The sequence below is a fragment of the Mercenaria mercenaria genome, chromosome 2, assembly GCF_021730395.1.
Source record: "Mercenaria mercenaria strain notata chromosome 2, MADL_Memer_1, whole genome shotgun sequence".
Lineage (NCBI taxonomy): Eukaryota > Metazoa > Mollusca > Bivalvia > Venerida > Veneridae > Mercenaria > Mercenaria mercenaria.
The window spans coordinates 12097432-12121820 of record NC_069362.1 but is presented as its reverse complement, the minus strand read 5'-3'; the positions used below and the strand labels follow the sequence as shown (position 1 = coordinate 12121820).

Sequence of the window (24389 nt, the reverse complement as noted above, 5' to 3'; positions counted from 1 at the left end):
TCCATATCATATACATGTAAAACTTTTCTTCAATAAAATCAAAAAGACATAGACGAATGTGATGCAAGCGGCAAGAAATGCGACCAAATCTGCCAGAATACAGAAGGTTCATATGTTTGCTCGTGCAATCAGGGATACTTTCTAGATACAGACAACAAAACATGTAATGGTAGGTAATAAGTTAGCAATGCTGACAAAGTAGGAATTCGCAAATAATCAAACCTTGTGATAAAAAAAAAACATGTCTTCATTGAAGACATAATTATTCAAAAAGGCACAAATTAGTTAAGAAAATACTTGTATTTAAATAAATTTTAGAAATGTTTTGTGTTGAGTTTGCATTGTGTATGATGTAAAATTATGATTTGTGTATTAATAATTCAAAAGATACAGACGAGTGCAAAACCAGTGATCATGAATGTGCCCAAAACTGCGAAAACACACCAGGCTCATATAATTGCTCATGTGTTTCCGGGTTCTTACTTGATGCAGATAACAGAACGTGTAATGGTAAGACATGTGTATATGTGATATAACATAACGTGTTTGTGTATCTTACTGTGGAAGGTGAAGCGCAAAATATTATTTTGATTCAAGTTCTATGATCTTTTAGCATGCAACTGATGATTGTTTGTACGTTAATTTAGATATTTAAATGAACTATTCATATCAAAGTAATAATCGGATTTTGTCAATAGGGGTTTCCAGAAAACATTTGCTTAAACGTCTACAATTGTTTCGTAATTTGAACGAATATTATATAATGCAACATTTCTTATTGTTAGAAATCAACAAATAAGATAGAAATATTTAAATCAGATTAGAAAATTGTTGTATTAATTTTAAGATACTGATGAGTGTAATACCGGTGCGCATGAATGCGACCAAATCTGCCAGAATACGCCAGGCTCATATAACTGTTCCTGCAATCCTGGATATTTACTAGACACAGATAACAGAATGTGTGATGGTAAGAAACATGCATTTTGTCGTCTTTAGATGTTTTGTTGTATCATTATTTTCCCACTTTCTTGTTATCTATGTGTTTCGGAATTTACACTTTCACAAGCTGGTTATCCAAACTAGTTATTTTTTAACTTTTATAATTAGACTTTTTGTAATAATTATAGTCTTGAAACAAATAAAACTGCATGCAATGGATGGTGACTTTTAATGTATTGAATCTTGTATATGTAAGCAAATCTATCAGTTTTAAAAATAACAAATATGTTCTTCAATATTTCTCATAAAATCATGAAATCAGTTTGAAATTTGCAAACTATATAAGCATAATTGTCCGCAATACTGTCCTGATACACAGCAAAGTTGTTAAGGTAGATGATCATCAATAAGAATATAGTTGCTATATATCAATAAATATCAAATTGTCATATATGCAAATTAATCAAATAACCCACAATCAATTCTAATTCACGATAACAACAAGAAAGAAGTTAAAGTTTCTTTAGTTCGAAACTCTTCTCTTTACTATTTAATAAAAAAGGTTCATTTGATTTCTACATTTCTTTGTGATTCTTTCTTTGTAGACGTAAATGAATGCATCAGCAGCACACATGGATGTGTTCATACCTGTATGAACACAGTGGGCTCTTATTATTGTAACTGTCGATCAGGATTCAGTCTTAATCCGGATAGAAGGTCATGTAGCGGTGGGTGCTTACTAAAACAAAATCATTTGCATATTGGACGCAATTGAATCCATTAATGATCGTATATATGTATAATCGCTAAATCGACATGCTTCTTAAAGATCTCTTATATTTTGTGCAAGGACATTTATTGCCACTTGTAGTCGTATGCTTTTCTCCTCTAACCATGATTTTTCATTTTAAAACATTTTTTTGTTGTTATCTTTACAGTTTTTTTTTTCTTTTTTTCTTTTTGTTTTTTTTTTTTCTCAAGTGTTTTTAAACACGTTTATTGATATAAATAGGTTTCTTATAACACATCATAAAATGACATGTTTATATTTCAAATAAAGATTCAATCACTAATGAAGGTAATCATTATAGAGAAACCGTCAAAAACACTATTGGCCTACTCCAATGGTCTGTGTTTTTTTCCACCTAATCTTAAAAACCTAGGAAGCTTATAGTGTTTGAACTGCTGTCATCTGTCACGGTAATGGTATCAACTTCCACTGCCTCTTGAACTTTCAATACCTGGGGCGTATTGTGGTCCTGGCCTTTTTAAGCTCTGGAACTCGGGTGAGCGAGCTAGGGTCAACATGGCCCTGTTGTATATAATTATTTTAATGAATACATAGAACCGATAATTCTATAACGACGATCTTTTAAAAGTTAAGAACAATAATGCCTGTCGAACATAATAATCTCGTTGGATATTTTCAGTATCAGCAATATTTAATATTGAAAGTCTGTCCTTTTTTAAAATTTCTGTTCTTATTAGTAAATAAAATGATGTGTTATGTCACTTTTGAGTACTGTTTCAAGTTTTATATTTTCTTTTGCAGATATTAATGAATGTGATAATAGTACACACGGATGTGACCATACGTGCTGGAACACAGTAGGAACCTACTATTGTTTCTGTCGCTCCGGGTACACACTTGACACAGATATGAAGACTTGTAATGGTTTGTAGATTTTAAAACAGATTCTGTGTTGTTGTTTTTTCAACTTGCTATATGAAACTGTCTGACAGAAAGCTTTCTAAACAGCTACAGAAAATCAACTTACAAAACAGAACCAATCGAAAACCAAAACCCATTTTTTATCCAGTGTAATTATACTTTCTGCTCCTTTGGGATAGAGGAGTCTATTCAATATATGTTTAATACACCAGTCACACATACGGCGTGGATAGCTACGTCTAACCATGGATAAAAACGTAGTAACCCGTATCGATCCGTACCTGAGCCGTACGGCTTGGTATGAACTGATACGGATTACTACTTTGAGGTACGTCTTAGATACGTTTCAATACGGATAGATACGGATAACTACGTTTTTATCCGTGGCTAGACGTAGCTTTCCGCGCCGTATGTGTGACTGGGGTATTATCCCAAACTTGTAAGTTTCTCCAACTTTTGAACATGCACAAAAGTTTGAGCGATACGTAGCCATATAAGTGTGACTTCAGTCCAACTTGATTGAAACTGATTCATCTGCAGTTAAACGTACTAAAACGTAGTTATCCGTCCTAAAACGTACCTTGCCGTACTGATCCGTAGCTGAACGTAGTTATCCGAGGCTGCCCGTACTTAAGAGTAGTTCAACGTAGTTCAAAACAAACCCGTCCATGCGCTAGGCAAGTTGCCAGGCGCAGTAAAACGTAGTTCCACGTAGTACTTTTTCGCGTCCTGTATTTTTTGTTCACCGTTTCTCACCATGTTTCCCGTACTAAGACATATACTGCTTCGTACTTATCCGTGTCCGCACCCCCCACAGACCAATCCCATCCGCACCGTACCTCAACGCACAGACATGTCCGTATGTGTAACTGTAGCTTAATAGAATTCCACTGAAGTCGGTGCTAGATGGTACTAGGGGTGTTGTTATTTCCGTTACCTCTCAGGAACAGACTCAGTCAAACCGAGTCTGCTATTATTTCGCTTGGTCTATTCTATCTTTTGGAAGAATTTGTTTATAGATTTTATTATCAGTCAAGCAGAGTGTGCTATTAATTTACTTGTTTGCATTCTATACTTCCAAAGGATCTTCTGAAAGACTCTATTTCTGTTCTAGACAAGTGCTGATGAACTCTTGAAATGCGTATCTTTACTATTGCGTAAAATTACATGTATACTTTTTAAGTATAGACATTTTGTTGTATGTTTCTTTTAAGTTAGTACTTCTTTCGGTTTATAAATGTAACAATTTATTGGCAGATAAAAACGAATGTTTGACATCTAGGCACCGTTGTAATCATTACTGCCGCAATACAGTAGGGTCCTTCTACTGTAGCTGCCGCTCGGGATACCAGCTTGGCACGGATAAGAAAACATGTAGTGGTAGGTACTTAATAAAATAATCACCGCATTAAATAATTTCTAAAGATATTTTATAGCAAATGCAAACTCTGTTGTTATAGTAATTCTTCAGGGCGTGTTTAAAAACATATATAGGCAGCGTTTTAGTATACCAAACTTCTGCAATCAGTTGTTCTGTTCTTCTGGGCAATGGTATTTTATAGAATACATGGCATTGATAATCTTAATATGTCATGTTTACGTAACACATAGTTAATAATAGTTTGATATGATCAGTATCAGCAATGTCTAATCTTGACAGCACATGTCAGTATGTCCAATATTTAAAATTTCTGCCCATATTAGTAAACAAAATGATGTCTTTTGTCATTTTTGAGTACTGTTTCTAATTTCTTTTTGTAGATATTAATGAATGTGATAGCGGTACACATGGGTGTGACCATTCTTGCCGGAACACAGTAGGAAGCTACTATTGTTTCTGTCGCCAAGGATACACACGTGACACAGATAAGCTGACCTGTAATGGTATGTAGATTTTAAAACAGAATTTTCTGTTTAAACGGAGATACAGGTATCGGTCCTATCCCACGAAACTAGTTTATTTCCACTGTGCATGACGAAATGATATTTATATTGATATTTGACATAAATATGACCGGAAAATATGTAAAATTAAACCATTATGCGAGAGGGCAACACAAGAATAAAATTACGCCACCTTGTTCACCTTGCTATACAACAGACCGCTTTCTAAACAGATGTAGAGAATAAATTTACAAAGCAGAACCAATCAAAAACCTGTTATTAAACCGTACTTTAATAAAGTATTGTTATATTTTCTCGTCCTTTGTAATAAAGGAGTCCATTCAAAATCTGTTTGATAGAATTCCGCTTAAACCGGTGCTTGAAAGAATGGGATGTTACTATTTTCGTTACCTGTCGTGAACAGACTCAGTCAAAGCGAGTCTGCTATTTCAATGCTTGATTGCATTCTATGCTTTCAAAGGATCTTCCTTCCCAAAACGGGCTTAAACACAAACCGATCCCTTTATACATTTAGAAGCCTTGAAAATCCTTTGATCATGTCGTTAATTTGATTATGCCATAAATAAAGCAAATGTCCTAATTAAATATTTTTGAAGAATTATTCAATGAAACAATTTCTGTTTAACAAACAATAATTCGAAAACTTTATCCAACGCTCTATTAATGGTATTGGTAACCGTATGTACATTCTAATCTTTGTACATAACTAAAATACCCATGTCATATTGCAAATTTCTTCTAAAATATCTTAAAGATATAGATGAATGTGATACAAGTTACAACAGCTGCGACCAAATCTGCCAGAATACACCAGGATCGTATAATTGTTCGTGCAATCAGGGATATTTTCTAGATACAAATAACAAGACATGTAGTGGTAGGTGCTAAGTCTGATGTGTTCATACCAAATATATAGAATAAAATATGTGATGGGACCGGTAAGTACTTTACATTGTTTTGAACTGCCTAGTAATGACGAAGAAGAAATAATTCTCTAACAATAAAGCCTTATGCATGTATCTATCTCAAGCAAAACCTGTCCTTATTGAAGACATACTCATTTAAAGGAGTTACTCAACGAGGTCTCTCCGTAGGATGGCAGAAAATACTTCTATTTGTGTCCCAAATAAATTGTTTAGTTTGCATTTTATATGGACTTGGTTATGTCTTCAAAACATAAAGATGATTGTAGAACAAGTGTTACAATGGTAACCGTATTGAAATTCTAATCTTAATGCAATAGTAAAATATCCATATCATAAACATGTAACACTTTTCTTCAATAAAATCAAAAAGACATAGACGAATGTGATGCAAGCGGCAAGAAATGCGACCAAATCTGCCAGAATACAGAAGGTTCATATGTTTGCTCGTGCAATCAGGGACACTTTCTAGATACAGACAACAAAACATGTAATGGTAGGTAATAAGTTAGCAATGCTGACAAAGTAGGAATTCGCAAATAATCAAGCCTTTTGCTAAAAAAACAACATTTCTTTATTGAAGACATATTTATTCAAAAAGGCACAAATTAGTTTAGAAAATACTTGTATTTAAATAAATTTTAGAAATGTTTTGTGTTGAGTTTGGATGGTGTATGATGTAAAATTATGATTTGTGTATTAATAATTCAAAAGATGTAGACGAGTGCAAAACCAGTGATCATGAATGTGACCAAAACTGCGAAAATACACCAGGCTCATATAATTGCTCATGTGTTTCTGGGTTCTTACTTGATGCAGATAACAGAACGTGTAATGGTAAGACATGTGTATACGTGATATAACATAACGTGTGTATATGCCTTACTATGGAAAGTGAAGCGCAAAATATTATTTTGATTCAAGTTCTATGATCTTCTAGCATGCAACTGATGCTTGTTTGTACGTTAGATATTTAAATGAACTATTCATATCAAAGTAATAATCGGATTTTGTCAATAGAGGTTTACGGAAAACATTTGCTTAAACGTCTACAATTGTTTCGTAATTTGAACGAATATTATATAATGCAACATTTCTTATTGTTAGAAATCAACAAATAAGATAGAAATATTTAAATCAGATTAGAAAATTGTTGTATTAATTTTAAGATACTGATGAGTGTAATACCGGTGCACAGGAATGCGACCAAATCTGCCAGAATACGCCAGGCTCATATAACTGTTCCTGCAATCCTGGATATTTACTAGACACAGATAACAGAATGTGTGATGGTAAGAAACATGCATTTTGTCGTCTTTAGATGTTTTGTTGTATCATTATTTTCCCCCTTTCTTGTTATCTATGTGTTTCGGAGTTTACACTTTCACAAGCTGGTTATCCAAACTAGTTATTTTTTAACTTTTATAACTAGACTTTTTGGAATAATTATAGTCTTGAAACAAATAAAACTGCATGCAATGGATGGTGACTTTTAATGTATTGAATCTGGTATATGTAAGCAAATCTATCAGTTTTAAAAATAACAAATATGTTCTTCAATATTTCTCATAAAATCATGAAATCAGTTTGAGATTTGCAAACGTATATAAATATTATTGTTCGCAATACTGTCCTGATACACAGTAAAGTTGTTAAGGTAGATGATCATCAATAAGTATATAGTTGCTATATATCGATCAATATCAAATTGTCATATATGCAAATTAATCAAATAACCCACAATCAATTCTAATTCACGATAACAACAAGAAAGAAGTTAAAGTTTCTTTAGTTCGAAACTCTTCTCTTTACTATTTAATAAAAAAGATTCATTTGATGTCTACATTTCTTTCCTTTGTGATTCTTTCATTGTAGACATGAATGAATGCATCAGCAGCACACATGGATGTGTTCATACCTGTATGAACACAGTGGGCTCTTATAATTGTAACTGTCGATCAGGATTCAGTCTTAATCCGGATAGAAGGTCATGTAGCGGTGGGTGCTTACAAAAACAAAATCATTTGCATATTGGGCGCAACTGAATCCATTAATGATCGTATATATGTATAATCGCTAAATCGACATGCTTCATGCAGATCTCTTGTCTTTCGTGCAAGGACATTTTGTTGCCACTTGTAGTCGTGTGCTTTTCTCCTCTAACCATGAGTTTTCATTTTAAAACAGATTTTGGTTTTATCTTTACAGTTTTATTTTTCTTTTTTTTTTTTTTGTTTTTTTTTTTCTCTCAAGTGTTTTTAAACACATTTATTGATATAAATAGGTTTCCTGTAACACATCATAAAATGACATGTTTATATTTCAAATAAAGATTCAATCACTAATAAAGGTAATCATTATAGAGAAACCGTCAAAAACACTATTGGCCTACTCCAATGGTCTGTGTTTTTTCCACCTAATTTTAAAAACCTAGGAATCCAATAGTGTTTGAACTGCTGTCATCTGTCACGGTAATGTAATCAACTTCCACTGCCTCTTGAACTTTCAATACCTGGGGCGTATTATGGTCCTGGCCTTTCTAAGCTCTGGAACTCAGGTGAGCGAGCTAGGGCCAACATGGCCCTGTTGTATATAATTATTTTTAATGAGTACATAGAATCGATAATTCTATAACAACGGTCTTTAAAACAGTTAAGAACAATAAGGCCTGTCGAACATAATAATCTCTTTGGATATTTTCAGTATCGGCAATATTTAATATTGAAAGTCTGTCCTTTTTTTAAATTTCTGTTCTTATTAGTAAACAAAATGATGTGTTATGTCACTTTTAAGTACTGTTTCAAGTTTTATATTTTCTTTTGCAGATATTAATGAATGTGATAATAGTGACCATACAATAGATGTGACCATACGTGCTGCAGCCCTATTTTTTTCAAAACTTTAGAATGTACTTAGAAAATAAGACAAATCCAAAAAGATAGGATCTTTCGCTTGATTTTTTGCTATATTGATTTGAAAAATTTGGACCCACACAAGTTTTGACAATGGGAATCTATGGAAAAATTACAATTCTGCTGACATTTTCACGAATAGAATTTTTCTACAATATGGATCTTAATGAAACTTCTCTCGATTATAAACTAATATAGATAGATAGATAGATAGATTTATTTCTGCATAAAATGTATACAAAACATGGTAAAATAGATATCAAACATATATGTAAAAGAACATAAATGAATTGAATATAATGCCATATTGCCATGCCAACTACATTATACACAAAGGATAACACAAAAAAGGGACAAAGATGTCTCTTATTTCCATTGTGGTCCTTATAATAATAATTACAGTTTGACAAAGGAAGACATTGTTATCACAGTTAACTTTATCATGAAAGACTTGTGGAAAAACAATTACAATGTCGTATGTCATAAAAAGTATCACAATTAGGCAAATACACTTAATAAAACTATTGCCGATAATTATTGAACTTAAATGTAGTCTAAAATGAAATCACAATTGGATAAAAATACTAACATGAAATAATTGCAATAATGTTAAAACGAATATATCATTGTGCAAAAAGGTGCTTTTTGATATTGACTTTAAACTTATTATAGGACTGAATATCCCTTATATGCTGTGGTAAATTATTCCATAAGGAACAACCTTTGTACGCAAAAGATCGTACGCCAAAACTTTTAACCTTTGGAATAGAGTATCTGCTAGTATCAGCAAAATTGAAATTAGTGTTTAATTGTTTTTCTGTAGTTGTAACTCGGAATCTAGTATTGTAATTGTGAACAGAACTGGCCAAAACAAAATTTTCTTCCATATAGTAAGGAGCTGCATGGGAAGAAATTTTAAAAACATGGCAAAGTGTCTTAAAGTCAACTCTTTTGGCAACCGATAGCCATCCTAAAGAGGAAAAATGTCCTTTGTCAATATGAGACCTACAGTCTAAATCTAAAACAAATCGTATGAGTTTATTTTGTGATATTTGCAACTTGTTTCTGAGCTCTTGGGTAATTGAATAAAACCATATTGAAGAGGCATAATCAAAATGACACTGAATAAGAGAATTTACTAATAGCTTTTTAGTGTGCAAGTTGAGATAATCCTTTTTTCTGTACAAAAATTTTAGTCTAGAATTAAACTGTCTGAATATACTGTCTATAATATGCTAAAATAAAATGTATCGGTCAATGTGCTTGTTTTTAAGATATTTTCCTAAAAGAGTTTTAAATATGTAAAAACACTTGCCCTAATTAAGTATTTTCGAAATATTAGTCACTAAAAATTTTGCCGTGACAATTAGGAAACTTTGCCCAACATACTATCACAATACTCAAATGTAATGGTCATGGGTGACTTTAATCTTCACATCCACGATGACACAAATGCAGTAACAGAATTCAATAACTCTTTGTATGCCATGGGTTTGCAACAGCATGTACAATTTAGTATACACACTGGTGGTAACATTCTTGATTTGGTCCTTACGGAAGTCGTGAATAGTGTTGAAGTAGTTTCTTGTGAACAGGGTCCATATATTTCTGATCACTGTTCAGTTAAAATTGTGACAAATGTTAGAAAGGAAAATATAACCAGTGAGGTGGTGCTTTTTAGAAATTTCAAAGACATGGATACGAACACATTTTCAAATGATCTGAGAAAAATGACCATCGAAAATGTCGACTTTTTTGTTGAAGAATTTCAGACAGCAGTAGAAAGGTTTATGAACCCACACGCACCATTTATAGAAAAAACAATCATCCGTCGCGCTCCAAAACCCAGGTTCACAGAAAAACTCCTTCACCTTAAAAGAGTGGCTCGCAAATCTGAACGTTTGTGGAAGAAACATAGACAATCACATATGCATGAAGCCTTCAAAACAGCACGTAAAAACTACGAAAAAGAACTCAAACATGAGAAAAATCATCTCTGAGTGAAAAAGTTCTAAATGCAAAAGGTGACTCGAAAAAGCTTTATAGATTTGTATCTGAGACAACAGGCACTAGGTCTGAGAATCCTATGCCCTCTGAACATGACAGCACATTGGCTGAGAAATTTACAGATCATTTCATGAATAAAATCGAAAAAATTCGAGAATCGTTGAAACATTTCGATAATTTCCAACCATGCGATAAAGATATTCCTTGGTTTGATAGTTTTAAAGATCTGAGCGAGGAAGAAGTTAGAAAACTTATAAACCAACTACAGACGAAATCATGTGAACCTGATATTCTACCAACAAAAGTGCTAAAATCGTACTTAGATGAGCTGTTGCTTGTTATTACCAAATTGGTTAATTTGTCGTTGCGCGACGGCATCTTTCCAACAAAGTGGAAACAGGCAATTGTAAGACCTTTGTTGAAGAAAATGGGACTGGAACTTGAATTCGCAAACTGCAGGCCTGTTAGTAACCTATCGTTTCTGTCAAAATTAATTGAAAAAGCAGTTCTGTTCAGACTCAGTGATCATGTAAACAAACACAATCTTCTACCAAAAAACAATCTGCTTACAGGAAAAACCATTCTTGCGAATCAGCATTGTTACGTCTAGTAAATGATTTGCTGGATGCTATGGAGAAGAAAGAAGTAACGGCGCTAATTGCCATCGATCTCAGTGCCGCCTTTGATACAGTAGATCATGACATTATTGTTGATGTGTTGAAAAGCAGTATGGCTTTCGTGGAACAGCACTGAGCTAGGTTGATTCCTATCTGCGCCCCAGAAGTTGCCGTGTAAATGTCAATTCAGCCATGTCAATTCTACGCCAATTAAATTGTAGCGTCCCACAAGGGAGCTGCTTAAGACCGCGGCTATATTTGACATATGCGGGGATACTGTTTGGTGTTATTCCGCCGTCGATTTCAGTTTACGGCTTTGCGGATGACCAAACTGCTACTAAACGCTTTAAACCATCATCTCCAACAGTAGAATCCCAGGCAATACAAGAACTTGAACAATGTGCTAAAACAATCAACAACTGGATGAATGAAAATAAGCTCAAAATGAACACTTCCAAAACCGAGTTCATCATGTTTGGTAGTAGGCAACAGCTCTCTAAGTGCTCAACTGACAAAATATGCATTGTAGGTGATGAAGTGAAATCAGTGAGCTTTATTCGATATCTAGGTGCATACCTGGATGAAAACTTGAATCTAAAAGAGCATGTAAAACGAAAGTGTAGAACAGCAATGCTCAACTACTTCAGAATAAAATGTATCCGGAAATATCTTACCAAAGAGGCTACCGAAACCCTTGTGCTGTCATTGGTGATATCCCATTTAGATTATTGTAATGTCATTCTGTATGGTATTGCTCAAAGCGAAGTAAATGCAACGAATTCAGAACATGTGTGCAAAACTTGTCCTAAATCGAAGAAAATATGACAGTTCCAAGCAAGCGCTGTATGATCTTCACTGGCTACCAATCAAAGCCAGAATCACATTCTAAATGCTCACCTACATGTATAATTGTTCAGTTGGAAACTCTCCAGAATATCTTTCTGAACTTCTCATAAAACAAACACAGACAAGGAACTTCTTCAAATTCCGTTACTGGGTGTTTCGTTGTTCCTTTAAACAAGTGCAAAACGTTCAGCGACAGAAGTTTTGGTACTGTTGGACCTAAACTCTGGAATGAATTTCCTCTCGAAATAAGGAACTCAGGCACAATAGATGTTTTCAAAAAGAAGTTGAAAGCTCATTATTTTGGAAATTACTTTGGACTCTTTTAGAGAATGTGACTGTGATTTTTAAGAGATTGAAGTAACGTGAACTGGATGATTTTATTGTGTAAATACATTCTAATATGAACTATTTTATAACAAATACAAAATTGCAGTTGTTTGTAATAACTTCTGGACATGTCGCAATAACCCACTTATTCTTACTAAATAACAAACAGCTATCTTACTGTATCTTAATACTCTAATATTTTTTTAATCTTATCTGATGCCTGATCTTTTGTTTAATGCTTACTAAATAGTTTATTCACAATGATATTTATGACTCATTTATGTCATATGTCATTTAAAATGTCTTAATTTTGTCGTATTTTTATGTATTTGTAAAACGCCATTGAATATGTTTTACGCAAAAATAGGCGTTTAATCAAATAAAACAGTTTCAGTTTCAGTTTTACTACCAATTGTACTGTAAACCCTATTGGCATCCTAATCTTTATGTATCACTAAAATATTCATACCATGTAACACTTTTCTTCCATAAAATAATAATTATATAGACGAATGTGATAAAAGTGACAAGAAATGCGACAAAATCTGCCAGAATACACCAGGATCATATGGTTGTTCGCGCAATCATAGATACTTTCTAGATACGGATTACAAAACATGTAATGGTACATGTAATAAGTTTGCAATGCTGACAAAGTAGAAATTCGCAAATAATCAAGCCTTACGCATTTACAGATCTCAAACAAAACATGTATCTATTTAAGACATATTCATTTAAAGAAAAAGCAAAAAATTATTTAAGAAAGTACTTCTATTCAAATAAATTTTAGAAATTGTTTGTGTTGAGTTTGCATTGTGTCTGATTTAAAATTATGATTTGTGTATCTATTCAACGGTGTAGACGAGTGTAAAACCAGTTATCATGAATGTGACCAAAACTGCGAAAATACAACAGGCTCATATAATTGCTCATGTGTTTCCGGGTTCATACTGGATGCACATAACAGAACGTGTCATGGTTAGGACTATATAACGTGTTTATGTGCCTTACTATGGGAGTTGAAGCAAAAGATGTCATTTTGATTCATTTGTTGGGTTTAACGTTGCACCGATACAATTTCATATTGCGACTTTCATTCTTTGATGATGGAAGAAGATCCCAGGTGTTTCATCACGGACGGGCACCTGAGTAGAACTACCAACCATCCGTTAGCCAGCTGGATGGCTTCCTCACATGAAGAATTCAACGCCCCGAGTGCGATTTGAGCCCACATCGGTGAGGGGCAAGTGATTTGAAGTCAGCAACCTTAACCACTCGGCCACGGAGGCCGCCATTTTTATTCAAGTTCTACGATCTTTTTGCATGCAAAATTTATATTTGTTTATACATTTAAGGACTGTTTTTCACATTAAAGTAATAGAAATGTGAAAATTAAAACAATAATCAGATTTAACCAATATTGTTTAGGAAAAACAATTTTGTAGAGGTATAAAATTGTTTCATGATTTAAACAAATATCATATAAGACACTATTACTTCTTATTGTTAGAAATCCATGAAAAATCTAGGTAAAATGATAAATTTTAATCAGATTGTTGTTCCTTCTGTTGAGAATTGGTAAGTCACATTTGACTGAGCAACGGACCTCGAAAGCTGTTGTCATTACAAGCTGGCCAATCAAACTAACTCCGTGAGCTTAGAAATAACCTCTGACGTTAAAATTATTCTTTCCTGATTGAGGCGACTGTCTGGCTGTACGCGCTCCGCGGATTACATATTATTAAACCAGAGGATGGAAAAGTGGCTTTGTTGAAACATACCATACAATCTTATTTATGACAAAGGTTAACATACGTCGTTACCTTCGAATGCATTGTCAATATGTAAAAACAAACCCCTTTGCGACCCTCTCATTGTGCACAACAAATTCACGTATCGAATGCTCGTATGTCACATTCACGAGGTTTAGGTCAGATACTACTAAATAACAGCCTAGAATTACTTGATCAATGACCACTAAGTTTGTTGTGTGCGAGGGCGTAGACTACATTAGGATGTTAAACAGAAACAATAATAAAGCAAATATACCGTATCCCCCCGTTTAAATGCCTCCCCCCCCCCCCGTTATAAACGCCCCAACCATATATCTAGCACTAAATTAAACACTTCCGTAAAATATCAATTTTACATGTTAGAAAAAAAAACTCAAGTCCCGTAAATATCCACTATTCACTTTTAATGTCCGCTACTGTCATAGTCTGCTGTCATCTCTATAAACTTCTTAAAACGTACTCGTGACTTAAACTTGTTACTTAGTGCTAAAAGGACTTCGGACACTATCATATGCTTCTAGCCTACATTTGGAATGCAAAATTCTCATTAAGTATTAAAACAATACCCAAGTCGTTTCGAATCACATATAAAGCAATATGTCAGTTAACTTATTACAGCAGAAACTGGTTTGTATCTGTTCTTATCAAGATGTTTTTCTTATTTAATCTAGGCCAGGGTATATTTTTTTGAAAAAATAAAATGTTTCATTTCAGTAAAAATATAATGTCATCACTTTACGGAAGTTTCAAATATATGGATTCCAACTGAAAAAAGGTGACAGAATATGTTAATTTAAGGAAAAAATAACATATTAGGATTAAAATCCTAGAAAAAATAAAGAAAGAGAACGATATTTTTGCAAACAACCTGTACTTGATTTAAACTTACTTTACGTTCTTATCTATACACTGTTCGTAATGTAAAGTTATTGATGCATTACTTATGTAAATAGGAATGCTACAGATATACATGTATAAGTTACCGGTCAGTTTTATTACAGTGGTTCAGTTTATTATTTAAGTACATGTACGTGTAGGTTACTAACCGAGTAGGAGGTGTTCATAAATTGAAAATACCCGCGCTCGTGCGAATCGTGACACCGAAAGCGCGTAGTGTTACCGCACGAGTATTTTCAATTCATGAACACCGATCTAAGAGGTAAGTAACTGACTTACACAACGTCATATTAATTTGTAAGTTTCTATAACTTATTTATTAATAAGTCTTTCCTTCCCCCAGTCAGAAAAAAATGATTGTGGGAATTTCTCTAACTTAAGCCGGTAAATTGTTATACGTAAATCTTGTAAAATACATTTAACCATGACTTTAATTCTGCACTGACATGAATTCTTTCAATAATTCTCACAATAGGTCTCCTGCTGGTTGTAGGTACCAAATTATTTGGACATATGATGAGTTTTTTTTATATTTCATTTATTTTCCAATCAGTTATCATGGCAACCAGAATTTTGCATGAACATATTCTTTTAGCACTTTTCACAGAAGGTCTCTAGCTGATCCTTTTTGTCAAATTTCTTTGAAATCTGGTAAGTGGTAGAATTTTTAATGAATTATTAAAGTATTGTTGGTAACCATGGCAACCAGAATTCTGCATGAACTTCACAGTAGTTGATAATGATTCACCTGATAATCATCTGTGCCAAATTATTTCTAAATCTGGTCAGTGGTTGTTTTTTTTTTATGAATTTTCTTTGACTTTGCTACATCAAATGCAGTAAGTCTATAAATTCATACAACGTGGCCCATAATCGAACTTGATTGAGATCTGATGACCATAAAAATGATAAAGTAATATGTACACTTGATGTGGCTTGCTTTCAAAAGTTAAATATGGCAATTTTGCCTTATCAGGGACAATAACTCTAGAAGTTATATCCGATTTCGGCCACATTTGAACTTGACACCATAAAAAGTACATCAAAGTTTTAATAGGATTGCTTTAGAAATGAATGAGCTAGAGTGTAAACAACGTAAAATTTGGCAATTTTTGCAATATCAGGGGCAAACATTCTCAAAGTACTGGTCCGATCTGCGTCACAATCGAACTTGGCAAAGTTCCTAAAGCCATACAAATTATCGTAAAGTTCGGTACGGAAGCGCTTGAGTGTAAACAAAGTCAAATATGGCAATTTTGCCTCTTCAGGGGCAATAACTCTGGAAGTACTAATCTGATCTGGGTCACAATCAAAGCTGGTCGAGCTTTTATGGCCAAACACATTATGTTAAAATTCGGTTAGGATTGCTTTCGAAATGACAGGGCTAGAGTGTAAACAAGGTCAAATGTTGACGCACGATGCAACGGACATGTGCACTATGCGATCACAAATGATTGTAATGATTATCTTCTTCTCCTCCTAATTATTATTATAATAATGATTATTATTATTATTACTAATAATACTTGATGCCACATTGTATTTTGTAACAGTATATAATAAATACATGTGTAAAGATTTTCACACGATGAGTGAGTAAGTTAGGTTTTAAGGCGAACCGACACAAAAAGATCATATGTTGCACACGATGACAAATGTTTGTAAGCCTAAGGCGAGGTACATTTATGCTATGTTTATTTCTCCCTGTTTAGTCTGATTTCGAGTATTCAAGCTTATGGTAGGGAAAAATGTCGATCGTAACTCAAAGGTCAAAATATACAATATATAAAAAGAATTTAAGTATACAGTCAAACTTGTGCTAGCGACCACCCGTGAATAGCGACCACCTGTCGACACTGACCGGTCTCTGGTCCCACCATAAAAAAATGCTCATAAAAAGGCCGTGAATAGCGACCACCTGGCGACCGCGACCAGCTACCGACCAAATTGATTCCAAAGGGTCATATTTGCCCCCCCCCCCCCCCCCCAATAACGACCAAGCTGGACCGTTCTGGCTTGAAAATATTTGAAATCCGCCGAATTTTCATGACTTTCGCCTTATAGCAAGCATAATAATTACTGCTTGATTGAAAATTTGCAAGTTTGCACCGGCCGAATTAATACATAGAACATAAAGAATGCAAGAAGCTGTAAAATACTTTTTATCAGCATGATAATGGCTAACTGAGAAGTGACCCCCCCCCCCCCTCCCCCCGAATAAAGACCACCTGTGAACAAAGACCACTTTTGCTTGTTCCGAAGAGTGGTCTTTGTTCACAAGTTTGACTGTACATTAAATTATGTTTTGTAAATGTTATTTGACACAGATACTTCTAAAATGGCATTAAAAAAAACATTACTGTTTGAACTCGTCTAATATCTTTTTCACGTGCTCAGGTATGGTATGATACCTGTGCACGTGCGCAGGTATGGTTTGTAGGTATTCTTTTGGTTACTAACCCGCGGAGAACAAAAGAACAGTTGTGTAAATGTTTGTATACCTTTGTTATAAGTGATGGCAGGTATGTTTGTGTTGTATAACTTTAATACTAAGAAAAGGGAGTCATCTTATCAAGGCCGTTGGGTGGGTTCTCGCTGGGGATAAGTACCAGTGGCACAGACAATATTTGAATTAAACATGTAATAAAAATCTATCCGAAATGACAGTTCTTTGTGGGGCTTGCCTAAGGAAGCTTTATCGGAAAAAGTTAAAAGGATGAGTCTGACTCCAACCCTGCTAAAGATAACGTTGTGCAAATCAGGGCTGAAGCTGTGGGCAAAACACATTCGAAATGTGTCATGTGTAGGGCTAAAGTAGAAGAAGGTCGCTGCATAAAAATTCCACTTGAAACTCGACTGGACCTTTTAGTTAGTTTTCGAGTCCAGCCGTATTTGTGTATGCCATTTGCATGGAAAGCGACTTGACACATCACTTTCATGGCATCACACTGAATGTGAAACCATCACTGATACGACTGCCAAGAAACTACTGTTCTTGACCTATGCATCACAGGCATATCAATGCCAAGCGTTATTTCTATTTGATAGACTATAGTCAGGATCAGATTAACTGCTGTGCACATATTGCCTCTTTGTTGTGGTGTTTAGGCCTAGTCCACCACAAAGAAAAATCTTTAATTCAGTTTTCACAAAAGGAAGAACATGAAGTAATGAATGCGTGTGACAATTAGTATGTGTCTAAAAGAAATAAATATAAAAAAAAAGATGAAAAAAAAAATGAAAAATATATATAAAAAAAAAATGCAAACAATAATAATAATAAATTGAATACGAATTCTTCCTCATCGCTAGTGGCGTGTACGTCGCGAGGAGGGCATGCAGAAGATTGTCTGGTGCTTTGCTAGTATTTTACAGCACACATTTGCCAATCTACTGCAACAAACAACAAGGATATGACAATGAAAATTTGACCCAACGAATAATAATGAATTCACAGTATTTGCTTCTCTCGCTACTATACATGTATAACATACCTATGTGTACGCTTTGCAAACATTTGTATGTTATCTGAGTTACAAACAGATGTAAAAATATGTGACTATCAAGTTATTTAAAATGAATATAAAAAGTATTGGTTAGTTTACATTTGGGAACACCCTGTAGTTATATTTTTCTCTTAAAAGTAGTGTTCCCTCCACTTGCATCAACACAATAGTCACAGAAAATGTGTATAATTAATATCTACCTATGCTGGCCAAATATGGTTTTGATGCACGGGGGGGAGGGGGGGGGGACAATGTTGTATAAAGAAAAATAGCTTTTGTATGTATATAACAGGGTACATAATTCTATTTAGAGCAAAAAATCACCGTTTTATGAAACAAATAAAATATTGAAAATTTGACTTTAAGAAATAATCTCAAATATGTATTTTGATGGTATTTGTAATTAAATATTTATTTTTAATGGTTTATTTGTCACTCTCATGGAGTAGGCAGATTCGTATAGAAAGTGTCCGAAGTCCTTCTACACGCGTGTACGATTTTCCAATTACACGTGGACATGGACTGAGTTTAAATCGGGTCCATGTGTACAGCCAGTGTTTCTGTATTGCCGTATTTACTCAACTGAATTGTTGTAACGGATTTACTTTGTTGTTGGACATAACAACTTATGTTAGTGTAAATACTGTGGAAATAGCGGACTTTCATTTTTAGGCAATAAAAAACAACATAGTTCTTTTTCAAAATTAATTTTTAGGGTTTTTTTTGTATTTTGGTGCAGAAATAAACGCCCCCTTGGTGCAACATGTAACGCCCCCGTGGGCGCTTAAACGGGTGGGGGGGGGGGGATACGGAATGTCAATAAGGTAGAATGGTCTTGTCCTTGCGTCCAATCCAAGGGTTCCATACACTGATGTCATTATGACCAATATTTAAAACATACATTGCAACCAAAAATATTTAAGACCATTACATATTTATTTAGATGTGCCCTAGAAGGAACTTTTGCTATGCTTTAACTTGTAATATTGTTGTTTTTATTTGAAGATACTGATGAGTGTAATACTGGTGAGCATGAATGCGACCAAATCTGCCAGAATACACCGGGATCATATAACTGTTCCTGCAATTCTGGATATTTACTAGACACAGATAACAAAACTTGTGATGGTAAGAAACTGGCATTTTGTCATCTTCACATGCTTTGTTGTATCAGTACTCGTATTTGTATTAGTATCTTGTAATCAGTGTCCTTTTCTGAAATTACACTTATTCATACTAGTTATTTTTTCTTACTGTTGCATGCACAGTAATTATAGTCTTGATACAAATAAAAGTTCATGTCATGTAATGGATGTTGATTTTGTATTTATTGAACCTAATATACGTAGGAAAATCCTTCAGTCAAATAAAACATATATAAGGACTGTCGTTCAGGATAAAGTTTTGACACAAAGCAAAGTTTTTAGGTAGATGATCATCAATACAGAATATAGATGCTATGTATCAATTAAAGGTCCACTGCTAACACCCGAACGAGTATTATAGGAACACCAGAGTTTGTAGCTGAGACTTCATATTTACTGAAAATATGACCCACTGCATCGGATCTGACCAAATAGTCACGAATATGTTCAAGAATAATCAACAAATAAACAAAAACCTTTTGCCTATTTCAAACCGAAAGTATGTTTTCCGACTGCTTACGAACCCGTCGCGCATCTTCGGATTTTTTCGAAAGAATGCTCCAAAACGAGGCTATAATTTATAAATAGATACAAAATATATGCCCCAACGATAACGTGATGTTTACAAACATAGCATAGGGAATTCAACATTTTTGTAATTCACAAAAACTTCATGAATATCATTCTTATAATACAGGTACATGTAATATACAGCTATGCTACAAGTTTTCGGGTGGACAGTTTAGGCCCTTCCCGAGTAAATGTGATTTCACAACTTCATCTGTAAACTTATTCAGTCAATCTCTTTTCAGCAAAGTTTTAAGAATATAGATGAAAAACTATGTACACTGTAGAAACAAAATGTAATTGAAATTTACCAAAATACACTGATTAATGTACATATTGCTACATTAATTCAATAAAATTTTAGACATTAAACACATTGTTTTGGCCTAATATGTCACTGTCAATTTGAAACTAAAATCTTGTATATCTCATATTTTTCATGCAAATCATGTATAATTACCATCATGGAAATACAAAAGAATACAGTTATTTTGTTGCGCGTCTTTAAAAGGATATTCGTTTGAATTAATTTTAAAATCACGTGATCCCGAAGAATTTCCGACCGATTACGGAAAAGCGATAAATACGAAAGTAGAACAAAATGACCACCCATGTCAGTCTAAGAAAATACAGAAAAAAACATTGGTTTCGCTGCACATGTTTTGACTTCAAGGGAATATTGCACGGCTATCGTAATGTTTAGTAGTACATTTCAAAATGTGTAGTCTTTTTTAAGATTGATAGGTTTTTTATTTGTCTTTATTTGGCACCTTTAATTTCAAACTGATGTTTATGCAGATCATTCAAGAATAAAATAGAAAAAGTGGAAATTCAACAGGTCGCTAAGCACGACAAAAGGCTCGGTTTGATTGAGCCTGTTCATGGACGGTAGTGGAAATGCATGCTACCTTCCACGCCCTCTAGCCACGGGTTGAGCAGAACTGAACATTTACACATGCTACAAGTACAAAAACAATTTAGAGACATGTGCAGATGTGTTCATATACGATGGTGCACATGGAACCTTCAATGATACACTTGCGTGTAATTCCATGAAAGGTGGCGTATGGTTCCCGGTTAAAATAATGTGGTTGCCCTAAACGATAAAACAATGGGCAGAACTAAACAAACTGGAATTTGAAAAGGAGAGCCTTTATATTACAGAAACTGCCAAAAGACAAAATTACAAGCAGGCACCATATCCAAGGGGTGATTGTACAATACCCAAAGCTATGAAAGCGGGGGTATTGGAACAACCCAGGCCGAAATGCTCAAGCTGAAACACTAAACAGTACCAATAACACGACATAAAAGCCGTGTTGAACGATCTGAAAAGATCGAAATATAACAGCCCTGATTGAATGTACTGGTACATTTTACGATCGCCACACGGCACAATCAACGCTGTTGTGATAATACAATAGAACAGAAATATCTTTAAAAAAGATGGTCGGCGTGATGTAACTGAAGCACAAGTTATATATGGACAGAAACCTGTATTTTAATCTTTTGGCAATGTTGAAAGGGGCCTCTGTGAAGTTTTGTATAAATGAGGACAGTAGTTCTGAAGAAGACTGTGTTTAGAAATTGTGGAGGGACACACGACTGACACCAAACAATCACAAAAGCTCACTTTGAGCCTTCGGTGCTTAAAATATGGTAACAGTAAGCAAACAATATTGAAATACGTTCTATACTTTATTTCTGGAATTGTTGGAAGCAACATGAACCCTTACCCTACTTTAGCTTATTATCAAATTTGTCTATCATTCAGAATATGTACAGTACTGTTTTCACCGGAAAGATTAATTTAAAATTTAGAGTCTAAAATTTAACAGTATCGGACATGTTGTTGCAGGTTAGTAATGATTTGCACTGGTTAGAAATTGTTGCTGTAATGCAGGGTAAGAGTTAATGACTGTATAAAACAAATAACCTTTTTGTAAAAACAAAACTTAAGGAAAGGAAACTTAACAAAACAGAAATAACTTAACAAGAAAACAAAACAGAAATATGTCCGGATGAGCAGATGAATATTTGGTTACGCACACCTGTTCAAGTGGTACGCATACAACCCGATGGTGCTGTACTTATAGAGGTTATAGATGACGAACGCGTTGCCATTTCACTCAGTGTCACACATGACTCAGAGTGAAGCATTTTCAGCCTTTCCTCCAATCAGCGCCACTCTTACAAAATCTCTCATTATGGCTGAAAATACCGAGAATACCTTACCAAGCAATCAGATTGGTACATTATTCAGGCGGCATAAGGTCATACGAGGTCATAAAATCGTGCTTAATACGGCACGCCGAAAAAGTTGAAACTCCATAGGTCGCTCAACACGACAAAAATTAAAATGTTGCAGGCTTGGTTTGATTGAGCCTATTCAAAAACGGTAGTGGAAATGCGTGCTACCGTCACGGGTTGAGCAGAACTCAACATTTACACAAGTACAAAAACAATTTAGACATCCGCAGATGTGTTCAAACGGCGGTGCACATGGAAGAACAATGTTGTCTGCTCAGGATTTATGTTTATAGCTTTTCGAAAATAAATCCTGCAATACACCCTTATTTAAAGAAATAGAATTGTCCAAACTGGAAGTCGGAAGATCCCAAGGTAAAACTCTAGGTATAAATGGGTTAACGCTGTTTTTCAACAGTATTTCAGTTATTTAACGGCGGGCAGTTAAGCTAAGCAGTGTTCCTCTCCTCGATTCTGTACCAGTACAAACCTGTTTTCCGCAAATAACTGCCAACTTCCCCATATGAATGAGAGGTGGAGGACGAATGATATCAGACACAATGTATTTTATCAAATCGTCATGGTGAACATGCGTCACGCCTGGGGTTCGAACTCACAACCCCGGGATCCGTAGATCTGCGTTCTCCGATTACACCAAGAAATAAATTGAATTAGGTTCAGTTCGATAATTTCTCCTCATTTCTAACAAAAAGGGTAATTTGATAACTGAACCTCTTCTTTTTAATGCATTTAACCTATTCTATGCAATCTTTCTTTGTAGATATAAATGAATGCATCGGAAGCAAACATGGATGTGAACACTCCTGTATAAACACAATAGGCTCTTACTTTTGTAACTGTCGATTAGGCTACCTTCTTGATTCAGATGAAAAATCATGTAATGGTGGGTGTTTACTTAAACAAAATGTTATTGTTAAGCATCTGCATGTTGAATGCGAAAGGACATGTTTTATGAGTGAGGTTAGGTGCCTACCATATTTTAGGCTGCCAACCTTCCCGGAGCGGTGCCCCACAGTGCTTTTTTTCCTCTGTGTGTGTGTGTGTGTGCGTGTGCGCGTGTGTGTGTGTCCCTGTTGAATATTCATCATTGCTTATTACCACTTTCCCCAACAACCCCCACCCTTTTCTCTATCTTTATCCATTTTTGTATTTTGCATACAATTTAAATGTACTTGTTGGATTTTTGAAGCAAACCGTCTGCTATATTTTACCGTTACAGTTTCTTTTTGTTGAGGACTTTTTGTTCATGCATGGCAATGGACTGTGTTTGGGGTACTCTGTGCTTCCAGGATATCTAGCTTTACCGTTTATTTTTTGTAAATATGTAAATTGTTATTTTAAAAAGTTCTATATTAACACATAGTACTAGGGCATGTTTATATAGTAAATCACGATAACTTTATATAATGTCTTTTTCACAAGTTTATGTACGTTCCATAATAAATTCATTGCAAGAAAGATAGGAATGTTTTATAACACACCACGGATGTGATAATTCCTGTCGCAATACGGAATGATACTACTATTGCAGCTGCTTCTTGAGATTTGAGCTTGACACGGACAAGAACACATGTAGTGGCAAATACCACCTGACCTATTCACTATTCAGTGTTCAAATTGTTGTCATGTATATATTACACAAATTACCAATTATTATTAAACAATTATCTTAAACTTTTATATAGAAACCAGATGTTTAATGCAGCACTAAATCATTGTTAGATATTTTTTCATTGTCAGCTATCTTTGACTCTGACAGGCTTAATCTATCCAATATTTCAAATATTATGTTTTGGTTTGGTTTTATGTCCAAATAATTGTAAGCTAAAGTAACGTTGTCTTAGGTCATTGTTTAGTACACACTATTCCATTTTTTGTCTCTTCTGTTGCAGACATAAATGAATGCGCGACCAGTACACATGAGTGTGAGCATTCTTGCCAAAATACAGTCGGTTCGTTCTATTGTTACTGTCGTTTAGGATACACACTTGGAACCGATAGAAAGGGTTGTAATGGTAGGTAGTTGAATTATGACATAAAGCATTTTTATCTGAATATTATA

General features: G+C 34.4%; 1 protein-coding gene across 3 annotated transcripts in view; it reads left to right on the top strand.

Annotated features, from left to right (window-relative positions):
• The window catches only part of LOC123563189 (fibrillin-1-like), a 55475-nt gene that overhangs the window by 16739 nt on the left and 14347 nt on the right, over nt 1-24389 (top strand). For all 3 annotated transcript variants that reach the window (XM_053529874.1, XM_053529867.1, XM_053529878.1), the window contains exons 16-29: nt 47-169; nt 388-510; nt 848-970; nt 1548-1670; nt 2495-2617; nt 3872-3994; nt 4376-4498; nt 5274-5396; nt 5816-5938; nt 6157-6279; nt 6612-6734; nt 19353-19475; nt 23088-23210; nt 24220-24342. In XM_053529874.1, the coding sequence (XP_053385849.1) occupies nt 47-169; nt 388-510; nt 848-970; nt 1548-1670; nt 2495-2617; nt 3872-3994; nt 4376-4498; nt 5274-5396; nt 5816-5938; nt 6157-6279; nt 6612-6734; nt 19353-19475; nt 23088-23210; nt 24220-24342 (1722 nt within the window). The remainder of the gene's footprint in view (nt 1-46; nt 170-387; nt 511-847; nt 971-1547; nt 1671-2494; nt 2618-3871; nt 3995-4375; nt 4499-5273; nt 5397-5815; nt 5939-6156; nt 6280-6611; nt 6735-19352; nt 19476-23087; nt 23211-24219; nt 24343-24389) is intronic.